This window comes from Pezoporus occidentalis, unplaced genomic scaffold, assembly GCF_034315485.1.
Source record: "Pezoporus occidentalis ecotype Australia unplaced genomic scaffold, CSIRO_AGI_Poc_V1 ctg172, whole genome shotgun sequence".
NCBI lineage: Eukaryota > Metazoa > Chordata > Aves > Psittaciformes > Psittacidae > Pezoporus > Pezoporus occidentalis.
This window is the reverse complement of record NW_026913554.1, coordinates 3,649,437-3,665,697: the sequence shown is the minus strand read 5'-3', so window position 1 is coordinate 3,665,697 and position 16,261 is coordinate 3,649,437. Positions and strand designations below refer to the sequence as shown.

Genomic DNA, 16,261 nt, shown 5'->3' with positions numbered 1-16,261 from the left:
CTTCAACCCCACCATATACAATAAGTCACTTTCATGAGCAAGAAGCACCAAAACATTAAGAGAAAGCTCATTTTGTTTCAGATGCATTCCCACAAACTACTTAAGCCAGCAGAACAGGAGAAAGAAGTTGAAGTCCCACGACCCTGCTTTTTTGCATTGTTAAAATTCTTACAACACATCACTTTCAACCCAATGGGAGCTCCAATATGGATTTTCTTGATTTATTAAATTCCTGGCAGTTCTGTCAACAAATTAGTTCCAAATGTATTTCTTGGCAAGATCCAGGGTCATTCAAAGGGAAAAAAAAAAAAATAATAAATAGTATCTTGGCTATATAAATAGTTCTACAGTATGGCAACCTTTTCAAAATTTAATAATAAAAGTAAGCTATTACCTAGCAGGTTCCAGAAAATGCTTAAAAATATCCTTCTACTTTCATATCTTTTGTAATTTAATTATGTAAATGTATTTAAAGTTTTAAGTGCATTTTAATATATTTCATTTACCTGCATTGTTAGCTTTAAAATAATTTAAATTATTAAAACCACAGCAATGGTTCTGAATTAATAGCTGACACTGCTACTCTAAGCATATATTAAATTACCCATTTATGCACACCTGCCCAAATGAATAAGGTATCTAGCAGTGTAAGATGCACCTGAAAATTCAAGTAGAACACTTAGCTTTTAGTGCACTGGCACTATAGTATGCACAACAAATTTCACTGCAGGTACCAAAGATGCTAAGAGACATTCACACTGAAATCTGCTGCTCTCACTGGTCCGTGTCATTGCACAGAAGTTTATTTCACTAGATTTACAGGTAACAGTCCACTCAAAACAGTTTAGTCTTCCCTCTTGAATTACAAAGCAAATAGGTTCAAAATGTACACACAGCTTTTAATAAGGAAATATAAAATGCCCTAGCATCATGTTTTCAAAGTGGCAATCAGACCACTTTGAAAAAGACCAAAAGTGGTAATGAGCAGAAAGGAAACAGTAATTAAAAGTTCACAGTTTCTTTCCCAAGCCTTCTAAATAATTTATTTTTTTTTCCTAAGAGCCATACAAGAACAACAAATACACTTTTTCAAAGCTTTAATACTACAGAAGTAAATTTTACAACCACATAAATATATAAAAATGATCTTTTATAGTAAAAATCCAACTCCCATTAAAGACTTTAAAGTAACATGAAACCACCCAAATAAATTCCTACCTTCCAAAAATTAGACGACAATTTAGATGTTCTTTTCTGAAGCAGTCTCTCCTCAGTCTTATGCCATCTATTTTTCTGGAATGGCAGATAAGGTTCAATTCCAAACCAGGCCACTGATTTGATGTGGGGTTTCATTACTATGACTAGCTGGGTAGCTTCAAATACCAAATGGTTTGAGTGTTCCAGGAAGGTGGGCTGACTTTTACTCCATTTCTCTAAAGTTTCCACATTTTTAATTTTAGGAAAGGGTGCAACAAAAGCAATACTCCGCATGTATTTAGATCAGAACCAGGAAACCGTAGAAATATGAGAGAGACATGGTCCCAAGATTTCTAATACAGCGTAAGTTTGGCTAAATATCAGCCTTAGTATCTGGCTGTCTGGAACTGAATGCCAGATGAAAGGAAGGGTGACAAATGAATGACAGATTGTCTATTTTTGCTTATGGGGAAGTGGGTGAACGAAGCTTAAGCTGCCTCTGAGGCTAAACTGAACCCTTTCATGTCCACTTTTGATTCTTCCTATTGTAGTTTCCAGCATCTTTGTTATCTAACATTAATTTTATGAAAACTAGGGCTCCCTGAGGTGTGACATCTGCATGTGTTGTACCACACCAGTGCACTCATGCATCTCACATTGGAAGGAATTCTTTGGATGATGAATGTGTGTAATTGAGGGGTATAATCAAGCCAGATGCCACAGATATTTGATTTTTGTAGCAAAAGAAGAAACTAAGTAAATGCCTATTAAAAAAAAAGCCTCTTTGAATCAATAAAAAGCACATTTGCACATATGAATTTTTCTCTATCGACCTTTACGCTATTAAACAAATTAGCTGCTTTTCACTCAAACTTAGCTAAATAAAATCATCTGATTTTAAAATGCCTGAAGTTTTTAACTAATATGATGGATCTTTAAAAGGGAATTTAGTTTTGTAAGAACAAGTGCTTTGCTTTCAAGACTTAGGGATGAAGTGGGAGACAATCTTGATAATTAAGGACATAAGACAGAGAATTGTTAAATTTAGGGAAAAAGTCTGTAAGAAAAACAGAGACATGATATGGCAGTTGGTAACAGTGCACATGAAGAGACGGCAGGAGGACACCAGTATCTGTTCCCCTCCTTTTTTACTCAACTGGCTGGCTTCTTCTCACTGTGGAGGGTGACCGCAGACTCACGCAGGAATCATTGTGCATTTGGTTCATATTTTTGAGGTTGTCTCTGCAGCCACAAAAGGCAAAACCTTTTTTTTTTTATTTTTTTTTATTTCTAATTAATGAAAGCTGAGAATCTTGAGAAATGTCAAAAATCTGTAGCACATTGTGCTACTACAGAATCTGGGAATACAGAAGGGCCCAGAACACAAGCTGCAGCAGATGCAGACATGCAGGCACAACTATTTAACTTGCTTAAGTAAGTTGCCCACAAAAGAGAAGGAGCAAAGAGGATCAGAACAAACACCCCTCCTTCTTTTCTCATTCTTAGAGAAGCAGAGGTGATGAATTCACCACTGGCAGCGGCAAGATGCCACTGGATGAGAAAGACTGGACTCTTTTCCATGTCACCACTATTTTTGGCTAGGGAGATGCCTGCAGAGGCTTGTCTGTACTGGACACCCAAAAAACATTGTCAGGACCAGGCCACTGAAGTAATCCTGCTCCTGGTAACTGATAAGACTTGCTGACAAATAGGTTTAGCTCTCATTTCAGCAGATACCTGGAGGAAGTTTTCACTGCATAAAAATTTAAAGTGAAAACTGACTGTAACCAAATTAATATTGGTTAACATATACTTCATATTGTACTCCAAAATTTTTTGCAGAAAAAACTATACAGATGGGACACATTTTCCTAAAATAATCCTGAAAGGATTCCAATCTTCCTAAGTAAGAGTGAAACTGAGGGTTTTTTTGTTCCAAGTTAAAGAAACAAATTTAATGAAAATTTACAGTGATTACATTATCATTATGGTTGCAAACATTTATTTTCTGTGAAATTGGAAGTACTAGAAATTCAGTACAACAGCATTCCATTATACACCACTTATTTCTTCAGTCATGAGGGCAAAAAATACTTATTGCTGATCTTGAATTCTGTGTGCCCACCAATTAAATAGATTTATAAATTGACTCAGCTAAAAGTAAGCATTCAAATACCATAAAGGAGAAGAAAAGTCTTCCCTAGTACAAGCTTTAATGACAGTCTATCCTTGTCAGGCTAGAACAAGAAAAGAAATCAATATTATCTCAAGTTTTGCAACACAAACTTGCAATGTGTCTGAATTTAACAAAAGCTTCAGCCACGCTCCTCACATTGTCACTATACCTTTCACAAACTTGAATACTGGCTGTAAACAGGAAAATCATCCACCAATGTATTAAGCAGGCAATGGTCACATTGGCTGTAATGTCACAGTTTCCCTTCATAATGGATAAAACTAATTCCTCCAAACAGACCCTAAAATTTCTTCTCAATTTCTATCCAACTACTTTGAGATTAATTCTTTTCCTGCTGTACCTTTTCCACAGTGAAGATGGGATTTTAATATCATAAATCAGCTTTATGTTATTCATCAAGTCATCCTCCGTGGAAAGGAGAAACTAACTCATTCAAATTACATTTATTTTAAAGGCATATCCATTAGTTCAGCTGATTTTTCCCATCAGGAATTCCATCTGGAAACACACTCAGAAAACAACAGCAATTTTTTAAGACTCGTCTAAAACATTATATGATTCAATGGAAAGGAAATGGAACTGCTCTGAAGGAAGTTTTGTCTGTTACTTTGGCAATGACAACTTATCTAATCAGCCAAGCTTTGACAAAACTATTCCCATAGGAACATCCAAAGGAGCCCTGTGAAGCTTCCCCAACATTTCCTTTAGTTCTCACATGCTCCCAAATACCAATCTTCATGTCTGCCACTGATCAATACAGTGCTTCATTCCTAAATGCAATTATCCCATTGACCTTTTGCCACTGTGGAAAAGAGCAAGCCCATGGGTCTATGCTCTATAATCACATTTTTGTCCTAATTGTGGCCTTAATACACATAGGCTTTATATATAGGCCTGGAATCCAGTCTAGATATTGCCCTTTATTAAATTTCAGAGAACTTCCAATAACAATGTCATTATAGTGAAGAAATATTCTCATGACACAGTAAAGCCTAGATGAAGAAGCTGTAAAGAATTTTTTACTGTGTAACCTTTGCCAAAAGTATACTCCAAGAATCCCCATCTACATTGTTCTGCTTTCAACTTCTACCTTCAAAGATTATTCCCTGCTTTCTGAAAATGAGGGGAGAGATTTTAATGGCAGATGAAAAAAAATATTCTTTTGAGGTTGTAAGGAATGGGTGTACACAGCCGACATACTTCCACATCACCACATTATTTCAAAGCTTTTTAAAACTAGCAAAGCACAAGGAAAAGTCAAAGCAGAAGCAGCATATTCTTTGCAGAAGTACTGCAAAGATGTAACTTACCTCTAAAGTGTTTGGCTGATTTAAGCTTTCTATAGTCCTTAGTGAACTGGAATGTGTGTTTTTTAGAATTGTTATTGATTGCCATTTTTTAGAACTAAGCATGCATTGGTATTTTCAGCAATGACATGGGGTCTTGTGAATACCACGCTCTAGTTACAGGTAGCTAACATTTCTTATGCTCTGTACTCACCTGTAAACATTTTTGTAACAGCTTTACTCTGCTTGCGGGCAGAACACAGGAGAAGCAGCCAGGGAGGGAAGAACTCAAAGTGACCCGCTAAAAGTTCTGCTATTGTGCCAGACAAACTCGTAGAAGTCTGTTCACCCTCAGAAACGTTACAGCCCTCATCGACAGAATCCACAAGCAGGAAGAGGCTCTGCTGAGGGGGCTTCATTCCCAAGAGAGGGAGCAGAATACACCTGCAAGGAATGTGAATCAAAATTGGTATTTTAAATACATTTAACAACGCGTTGACTATCATACAATCATTCAAGTCGAAGCTATGATCAACTTAAAATGCCAAGTTACCTTTTCAAACAGTCTAAGGAGCTTTTTAAATAGTTACCACAGAAAATACTGAGGTGGACTGAACTAACAGAAAGAGAAACAGTTTGAACAGTCAGTGATGAAATTCTTGCTTAGACAATATTACTTCTTAATGAACTTTAATAACACTTTAAAATGATGTGATGTTGTTCAAGGCTGATTAGAAGACTTGCAAATGTGATGCTTCACTAAGAAAGAAGCCACTTGGCTTAAAGTTTAAGAACTTTAATTACAGCTGTCTGACAAAATTGTTGATATTGCTTATCAGAAACTAACAGCAAACAATGGCTGTAAAACAAAAGTTGAAATAAAAGACACAAAGTTCAGAGTGGAAGTCTGAATGAGTAACAGTCTTACAAAGAACAGAATTACTGCCATGCCTTCGCAAATGAAATGCAAATTAATTTAGTAGCAGACTGAGTAGTTATTTTGATGTATTTATTTATATTGAAGGTGCCCAGTTCTTATTACTAGAAAAGGATTCTCTGCATTGTCAGGATGCTAGCATCTATACCAATGCACCTGATCGTGTAGCTAAAAATCTCACATGTGCATGTATGGTTGCCACCCTTAATGATACTCCTTAAAAATATATTTAACTTTGCATTTATGTATCTTTACATAGCTACTACACAATGGCCATGTGTCTGTCCAGTATTTCCAGGCTACAATACTGTTATTTGGGAAACTTCATAATGATTTATGCCCATAAGTTTCACTGTCTAAATTATCTTTGAATATATTTCACAAGCAAACTTTGACATTACAGTAAAATGATTCAGAAAATTAAAGGAGGTGAGAAAAAAAAAAGTGTCTAACAGTTTACTCTTTTTTTAAGATTTGTTATTTGCATGTGTCCAGAAGGCATGCACACCGGAAATACTTTTTTCATTTACTCAAGACCATAATAATTTTTTTCAAGTTTTACTGAACAAATTTATCTTCAGAAGACTTTGGTCGACACATTATTATGTACCAAGCATTCAAACCGAAATATAGACAAGTCTAGCCTGTTAATGGAATAACGCTACTCATTTTAGAAAGGATTCATAAGCCCTGTTAGTAGAAGGTTTTTTCCACATTTTCTGATTGAGAAAAATCAAAATGAAACAAGAGTGGTGCAACTTTCAATGTCTGAGAGTAACACAGTAGAATCTAGCACAGGTAATCTATTACACTTGGAGAAATTTCCCCAAAGGTATAAGCCGAAGTACAAAAGACCTGTGTTCTGAAAGTATACAGTATTAGATGGATTTTAAATCCCTAGTACTGTTCCCTGTCATTCCCCCCCCCCCCCCCCCCCCACACACACACACAGATGCACAAGACTACCGAGAGCTTTTTGGTACTTCCACAGCTAGTTACTCTTTCAGAAGATGCCTGAAGTACAACTAAAATCACTGTTCACTAAGCTAGGAAGTTAAGCAGCTACCAATTTACAGAACAGGAAATTAAAGTAGCCATAAGGTTAAAATTACTTTCCTAAATGATGCCAATCCCACAATGAAATGAGGCAGTTGGAAATGACCACATTTTCCACCCCTTCCCTCGCCGGAATGGTGCCTTGCCCCCTCAGCTATTTATATCATGGCATTTTCCCTGCACTATTTCTTCTTCTATCAAAACCAATTTTCTTTTCACATAGTTCTTGATATGAAATTACTTTTGAAGTATTAATGTTACCATGAGATATGAAGAAAGAGTAATGGTAGCTTAACTTAAAATTTCACTTAAAATCTGTGTGACCCTAAGAGAATGCCTACAGAATGCCTATTATAAAGGCATCTGACAGCATTTTTTTTTTTTTTGGTATTTACCTGTTGGGAACACACCAAGAAAGCTAACTGTCACATCTGCAAACTGTGAGCACTGGGGTCATGCACTAAACTGCATTCTCCCAGAACTCTCAGGGACTGCAGCAAACAGTGCTCCTGGGACTTTCTGAACCAGAAATCTGGTCTTCGCATTTAATATCCCTTTACTTAGCATGCTTCCACAGTTTTGTACAAATCTTCTATGAACTGGTTTAAGTCTCTGCATCCACAACATTCCGTGGCAAGGCCTTCTGCAGCTTAGTTACATGCTGCATTTAAAAACTCTTCATTTTCATAGTTTAAAATCTAATATGTCCTTGTTTCCTTTGATACCCTTCAGCTTTCATACTGGATAGTAAGCAGTTATGTCAGATTCACCTTTTCTGTGCCATTTTTACCTTCTGACTTGTACCACAGCCCAGTGGTACTCACAGTTTACAGCAATATTGCTATTATTATCAAGACAGAAATCAGGCTTTCTTTTAAAGTGCCTTTAGAAACGTTTGATAAATGTTTGATCTTCCTAGACATTTTGTATCTCTTGGGTTCAGAGTAGATACCAAGTAACATAATAGTGAAACTACTAGAGACAGTAAGTTCAGTGCTATCTTGTGAGAAGTCATGTTAACCACCATAACATGACTTAGTAATTCCACTCCCCTGCAATTTCTTGCTTGCATAGGAAAATTACATAAATAATACAGAATTAGCAATGTCATGAAGTACTTCTGCAAATGGTGATTTATGTACAGACTGTTGTAACAGATTGCTTAATCTGCCAAGTGCCTCTCAAAAGATTAAGAGCTGATTTTCTTTACCTTCTGAAAAGGTAACAGATTTGTATCTTTTCTGCTCAATACAGACATAAAAGTGGTCATCATGACAGAAAATTTCTGAAATAGAAATCATGATTTAAAACAGCAGAATTAATTAGTAAAAATACAAAATCTCTCTAGGAAACAGCACATTTAAGTATTTTAAATGATGGCATCCACCTTAATGGCAGTGCAATGACTTATTTATGAAGAGCAGAGATGTTTTACATGCTCACTAACAAATAAGGAGTTCTCAGAATGATGAACCATCCCACAGAATTCTTCAGGATTGCTACTGAGTTGACTTAACCCATGCAAACATGAATTTCCACACATGAAAGGAATATATACAGGCTTTGTCGAAGTTCTGCTTATGATTATCCTTGAGATACCCACAAACATACCAAGACAAAACAAAACAAAGTAGAAAGACAGCGGTGTTGTACACAAAGGCTGAAAAGAAAGGTACAGTGAAATGCACATACTTGCTAAAAAAAAGGGCAAAAAAAAAGGCAAAAAAAAACCCAAACACACACACCCCACAAATAACAACTGAGTGGTTCTAGGAGCAAAAGAAGTTATAAATCATAGTTTCTTATGTGCTCCTCATATTTGATTGTCTCTGGTGTACAGGAAATTCAGTTACGTCCCCATTTAAATTGTTAAGATGTTACAGCATAAACATAACTTATCCCTAAAAGGGGTCCTTTTTCCATCCCCAGCTGCTAGCATTCACAACTGACAAACACACAGAACAAATGTATAAAACTCATCTCCTAAGCAAGCCAGAAGCAAGAAAATGAAACAATATCCAACACTTTAAATGTCATGATAGCAATGACTGATTTGGAAATGTGCTTAACTACTGCTACAGCTTAACTACTGCTACAAAAAGTAGGTAGTACTACAGCTACTACTACTACAATTCTAGTGTTTCTACATCAGTATGACAATTCTTCAAACTGCCTTTTGAGTCACCTTCTCCACAATAGCTTATAGCTTAGGTCTTGTGTTCAGTTACAGCTGCTGATCCCAATTGGATCCATCCCAGAGGCCTGCACTGGGAATTTACAAACTCTGTTCTTTTCAAAGCAAGATTCTAAAAAAACCAGAGAATATAATTATCCCACACATAGCCTTCTTTGTTTTTCTCCTCCTGCTTTTTTCCGAATGCTTTTACATCAGATTCCTTGAGCAAATTCACCAGCTATTTGTCATAGTCCTAGTCTTTGCATATTAAATTAGCCTATCCCCACCCTGCTTCCTTATTATTGAGGGATTAACTCTTCCTCCTAATTTTAAACTATTAGATGCCTCCAAACATTTTTCTTCAGAGGAAACAATTTCTGTAAACTACAGTTAGAGATCCAGTTTAAGGATTAATTCTGAAACTGGGCACACACCCTGCCCTCTCACAAAGGTGGAATGAGAAACTGATTTTGCATCCACAGACCAAACCAGTGACATTTTCAACAGGGCTATGGAGTGAAGCCTACTGTCCTCTTCCAACCTTTGCAGCTACTTTCACCAAGCCCACACTGAACTTCCAAAATGGTGTTAAGTTTCTCTTTTGTACCAAGAGAACAGACTGCGCCGTGTGCTTGTCCTGTCTGGAGCATGTGCAATGTTACCACTCTGATTGTGGCTGGATCCACTGTTTGGGTTGTAATTTTTCACTGCTGCATGTTGTCAAGATTGGAAAGAACAGTATCTCATTGGCAGCGCTGCAAGGTAAAACCACCATTACAGGACATGCGTACCAGGAAAGAAAGGCAAACATCCCAAACTAATTTTTAAAAATGGTGCTAAATGCTCTGAGTGATGTTTTTGATGCCAGGTAAGGTTGTCCTTACCCCCTACTTCATCTCATCTGTCTCTGGTTTGGGGAGTTTTTAGGAAGTTGGCATTCTCCTACTTGAGTTCACCAGCACCTCCCTGACAAGATCCCCACAGAATATCTTCTTTCCTAAAGGCTATTTACATTTCAAAAAGGAAAACAATATTCATTGCTCATGAAACAGTTCATATGTAATATTTACAACTAAGTTAATATTAATGCCCTATTCTGAGTCACAAGAAACAGTAGTAGGCAATCACATGGAATAACAGAAAGTAGCTGCAAACTCCAAAAGAACTGTAGTTCCTTAGAACTGAAGTAATTACTGAGGATTATAAACACATGCTGAAAATATGTATTCACAATACTTTGGATGAATAACTTCAGCCATTACTAACAACGTGATAGAGGTGATCAACTGCTATCGGCAACCAAGGTTATGATAAAGTTTACCTGAATTTATTATTTTATTGGCAAAAATTTGCAATAGAACTTTATTAAAAATTCACCTTACATGAAAGGGGCAAAACAGAGCTGTCTTCTGTAAGAGATCTTGTAGAGGTTCTAAGGAAACTGCCCACTTGCACATTTGATCTAAAAGAATTATTGAAGATTAAAGTAACAGAGGAATATGCCTATATATATATTGGATAGATATCTGTGCATGTATATAGTCTAACAATAAATGGTGTATAACAAAATAGACAACTCTTCAAATATTAACCTCAAAAGCAAACAAGCATCTTCCTTCTCATGGGTAGTTTATAACATGATGTTTCTCAGAACTTTACCACGTGATTTTTAAGACAGTCATTTCCATTTATGTTGTATCAGAAAATACAGAAAATGAAGTACATAGTGAAACTGTAAATAATCCAACTATATTTACATAATGTTGCATTAATTTTTGCCAGCAACGTAGGAAGTTGTGGGATTTTTGCCTAATAATCACACACAGACCTAGCAAAAATCTTCACAATTCCTGCTGCTCAGGTGATGAACTATTACCCTCCTTCTGAGAAGACTCTTGGCAGCTGTAGTCACACCGAAAGAAAAAAATAGAGCATCTTTACAAATTACTTGCAATACTGTTTGTAGATTAGTGAGTTTTACTTTGTCCTGTCACAAGGCCTTTATGTCTTATGGATGACTGACAGTAAACAGTTTATTTACCTGCCTTCTAATGCATTCTGGCTAATGATTAAAAGGGAAATTCTGGTGAAATATTTGAGAAATACAAGGGCTAGGAAGCCTAGAACAGCTCTACACTTAAAAAACCGTAAAATAAAGCATATGGCTAAGAAGGTGAAGTGACCCAATTTGATGTCTGCACACCTGTGTATGCGCCAATGGCAGGTTATTGAGTATCCATTTTGTGATTTGTCAACATGATAAAGTATACTGCAACTGATTATGACTTACTGACAAAGTGCAATACTGGAATTACACTCATGCACTGTAGTATAATACAGATTATTGTTTCTAGTAAATTATTTATTTACAGGCTGGACAGAAAGACAAACTGGCTCTAGCAGTCTGACTCAGCTTTATGAAGGAAGAGGTAAAAAGAAAAAAAGGAGAGAAGGAAAAAAAACCCCACAAAAAAACCCAAACAATGTAAAGCCCTGAGAATCACCTATTGGGAAAGCTCCAGGTACAGCACAGTGATGTGAATCTAGGGTCTGGTCTTTTCAGCAGCAGTGAATCAGAAACAGCAGGCAAGCCTTGTGCAATACAGTACCTGATTTTGCAATGTCTTGTAGCAACCTGACTTTGATCTGTAGACCTCCAGCCCCACAAGGAGAGCACAAAAGCAAGCTCTAGGGCATCAGGGCAGACAAAAGAAGAGTTTATCCTAGAACCAGCGCCATCAGTCACATGCAAACAGAGCATGATGGACACCTCTGTATTGATTAGAGACCTCTGTCTGTCTCATACAAATATACAGGCGATTTTTGTCTATAAAAATTGTCAGCAGATCTACTAGTCTACTAGAAACCTTAAGAGCAAATATTTTGATGCAGTAGTTGGACTGACTAGAACAGTTTGCAAACAACTCAGCAGTTAAAAGGACAGACAACTGTATCTGAAACCCATTCACACCTGCTACCATGAGCAGGTTGACTCTCGCTATGTATTTTTAAATGGAATATATCTGCCATATGTGCTAACATACACAATATGTTCTAAACACTTAGTCTGACATAAAAAAAAAACCAAAACTGGGTCCCTACGTAAGGCAAAGAGTAGGACGGTACAGGAAACAATGCAAATATTTTCCTGACCATGCAGTGTAAAATAGTAGTTTTTTTTCTACACACACTTTCCTAGTTCTGTTTTTTAGTGAAAATGCTATCTAGTCCACTTCCCTGCCTACAGACAAATCAGTTCTACATCTGTCATCCCAGAGATACACTAGCACAGGCATTCCTAAAGACCTACTGATCAATACTCTGCCTAAGCAATGTATTCCAGGGCTCCAATACTCTCATAATTGGGAAGTCTTCCCCTTTCCCCCATGTGCCTAACCTTCCTTAACCCGTTTCCTAGCAAATTAAACTGTCACATAGATAACACAAGGGTCATAACAAGGAAGACAGTAGTATCCAAAATCTACAACCATTTGCCTCCATTCAAGTCAGCCAGACCTCTAAAAAACACATTCAAAAGAGGCAGAGGCAAGACATACCTCTAAGAAACCCAGTGTACTATGTCAGTTTGAAAATGAACTACTGATAATTACTCTCCAAGTACAGTTACTCAACCATATTTGCACGCAGCCAAATATAGTTTACTTTGCACATGGTCTGTCTGCACAAGTCTCATGTAAGCATCAAAGCCTTCCTGGAGTCAAAATGACATTTATGATTATCCCCTATCCACTACTGCTCTGTCTCTTACAAAAACAAGTTGGAATAGATTTGTCAAAACCAAGCCATGACATGCCATGTTAGCTGTTTTTCAACTCTGTTACCTTCCAGTGGCTTGCAAATAGTTTGTCTAATTATTTGTTCTGGCATCTTTTTATTTCAATTGACACACTTCTAATTCCCCACACCTTTCTGTCCTTTTTTAAAGCACGGCACTAAATACACATCTTTTTCTTTCAAGTCTGAATTTTCACCCATCCTGATAACCTGTTCTTTCATGACAGTAACAGTTCATAGGCTGAACATTTTGAAAACATCTCATATACTCTATGTTGCTTATTCTTCTGTTGGTTTTGTTTTGTTTTTTGCTTTGGGTTTTTTTTTGGCTAGGCTACGGTTTTCTGTAATCCTACATCTTCGTTGCTAGTTTTAACTATGTTAGCTGACTGCAAAATGACTATTTTTAAGAAAGGGCAAATAATCAAGCATTGGACATTTTAGGTTTGCCAGTGCTATGAGTTTTTCCTCCCCAGGGACCAGCAGACCAACAGTTGGTGGATACTGTCTTCCTTCTGCTAATGTACATATGAAGTTATTTATCACCAAACAAACATGACCAATGCACCTTTAACTTTCAGTTTGCCATTATTCACACCTCACTCTTTTGTTTTCACATTCAGTAGCTGATCTACTTTTTTTCTGCAGCCTTCCTCCTAGTGCTTAATACACACATGATGAATAGCTCAGTTTCACTATAATGGACATTTCATGCTTTGAGACATCAGTGTTCTTTCCAGCTAATTTCATTATACTTGTCTTCATAAAAATCTCAGCCACAAATAATCTGAGGTCACCAGTATCTCCAAATCCACTGCTTTTATTTTGCCCTTCTTTCTCCTCCTCTTCTGAACATCAAGTATTTAAAATCATTTCAGTCACTGTCCCCAAAAGTTGTCTACGATTTTCTCAGCTGGTTCTTTCCAATCTGATTGAAGCAAATTCATGTCTTCCCACTAGCTATTTTGTCCTCTGACGTTAGAAATAAGGTCATTGACAGTCTCACTTATATCATGCTTTCCCAGCTGATATTCATTTTCTGTTGGTTTTGTTCCAATTTTTCAGCTACATAGACATTATTGTTCAAATTCTATGCTTTGAATAATTCCATTTGATATTTTAAAGAAGTTCAGCTTACTTGATCTTGCTTGTTTGGTAGAGTAAAGCACATGTATTTAGGAAAGACACAGTTTAAAGGTGTGGGAATCTCTCTGTTACTGACAACTACTATGCCAAAGCAGGTAACTCTTACATACGCGTATGGTCTAATTAAGGTAGTCGGTAGGTAGTCTTATCTACAGTCCATAAAAGGTAACAACAAGCCTTTAAATAGGTCCCATGTGTGGTGTATATCTTTTATTCACAGATTTTTCAATGGCTTTAACTTCTTTATTCTAGAACTACAAGCAGACAAAACTACTCCCGACCAACCTACTTTTTTTTTTTTTTTAGACATACCAGTTTTACAAGTTATCCTGACAGATCTTTCAGAGCATTTAAGTCAATCTTGACTCTGTACTAATATTTCCAGTTCTGCTTGCTTACCCCATACCTTTTTTCCATCAGTATAAAGATACCTAAGGCATTTGATTAGTACCTCGCTTATCCTCCTCCTTGTCCATCCCATGACCCTACGTGAATAACCTTATTTCCTCTCCCCCTCCACCACCAGTTCTTTTAAGCTGGTCTCATTTATATTAACTCCTGGAATCTATCAGCCACCAAGTGTAGTTTAAAAGCTGTCTTCTATTAGGGGAAAAAAACCCAAAACACCACCACCAACAAAACACTGCTTTTCTTTGTATTAAGCATCAATGAAATTCTCATTGTTTCCACAACTCAATTTTTTAAGAAAAACAAAAGATCAAGTTAGGGGGTGCCAAAGAAAGTCCACTTTACATCAAATGCAGGAGATGAAAGCATCAAATCAGACTCACTGAAAACTATTACTAGATGAAATGAGAGAATTACCTTTACTGCACCACATTTTCTATACCTGTAAAGTTATGATAACAACCTATTTTGTAAATATTCAGCAGTCTGTGGTTGAAATGCAACATGTAGGAGTGGAGTACGACAATAAGAAAACTAACAAGTTTATATATGCAACAGAGTATATTAAAGTTAGTTTTAAATAATTTACAGAACCAAACTTACAGCAAGTGAAATACATAGTCTTTTCTGCTTTCTTTATTAACTACCTGGTTCCCCAGCCATACAAAAATTATTATTTGTGAGACAAAAACGTTTCTTCTTCTATGAGCAGTGTTATCTGAACACACCAGCGTACACCTGAACTGAAATTCTTGTAGCTTTTACAGGCATTTGAATTCATTGGTATCATTTCATGTTTTGAAGATAAGCAAAACCCGTTCCTTCTGCCTCCATTTATGAAGAGCATAAATGTAACTGAAGTAACAGATATTGCTTTCTATGTATACAATTATATTGTTGATATGAGAGAAATGTTAGCCACAAAAACAGAAACAAAAAAATACCCCAAACGGATGAGACTGGTAGAAAACTGCACTGAATGTATTTAATAATGTGGTTTTTGTCAGGATATATTCTAGCCTACTGTCCAGCCAGTCCAATGTTCTATTATTCCATGTGTGTAACAAAAGACAATAGCACAATGCACATGGTACAGTCACCTTTATTACTACAGTTCAGTCAATTCCCAAATTAATTAAATTTGTCATATGCATTTGATTCCAAAATAGAATAATAAATAAAAAGAAAAAAGAAAAAACAACCAGAACTCAGCAAAAATCCAAGCACAAAGCACAAAGAAGAGGTGCTGCAGTGGTTATTTCAGCAGTAAGCTGTTTCTTTAGGAAACCAAGACAAACAATATACCTTTTGAAGTCTTGATCATACCCTGATCTAGTTACTCTCTACCTGCCTTTCTCATTTCTTGCACATCATCACAAAGCACCCCACACTTCAACTGTTGAACTAATTGCAGAATTATACTGTCCAACCTCATGTTCAGAAAATCCTCTGCACAAATACCAGAAGAAAAGCTGTTAAGATTCTACCTTACTAGTCAAGCACTTAAGATAGCTTTCCTCCTATGTTTGCACTGCCATGTATCTTTTTCAATCTTATTTTCTCAAGTAAAGGGACTATCCTAACCTTTCATTGCATTATCTTGGCTGAAGAGGCAACAGATGGAGCATCTTTCATGTGTCCCATTCAAAATTATTCTCCCAAACTCCCCAAAGAAGAATTCACAGCATATGTTCCTCATGCGTCACTCTTGGTCTGTATTAGTTACCTTCTGGTTTGTGGATTATTTTCCTTCCCCAGCCCCAAGCAGATACAGTTGCTCTTAATTTGACTGTAAATCTCCTGTTGATCCTTTCTGTATCTTCTCTGTAATTTACTTTAAAACACATTGTTAGGCTAGCACCATGTGAACCTGATTCTATTATCTTACAGCAGTGGTGTGTTTCACTTTGGAACTGATTCTACAGCTTTGTATTTAGTAAGATTTATTTTTAGACATAACTACAACGGAAGAAGTAACAAAAGCCTCCTCCTCTCCCCCCAGCAATTTACATATAAAATGTTTACTGCGGATGGCAACTTTATCATAATTTAAAACAACAAGG

General features: G+C 36.6%; 1 protein-coding gene across 4 annotated transcripts in view; it reads right to left on the bottom strand.

Moving 5' to 3' along the window:
• ANKRD50 (ankyrin repeat domain containing 50) overlaps positions 1 to 16,261 on the bottom strand; it is a 41,680-nt gene that overhangs the window by 12,712 nt on the left and 12,707 nt on the right. For all 4 annotated transcript variants that reach the window (XM_062614197.1, XM_062614198.1, XM_062614199.1 and 1 more), the window contains exon 3: positions 4,895 to 5,124. In XM_062614197.1, coding sequence (XP_062470181.1) covers positions 4,895 to 5,124 — 230 coding nt within the window. The remainder of the gene's footprint in view (positions 1 to 4,894; positions 5,125 to 16,261) is intronic.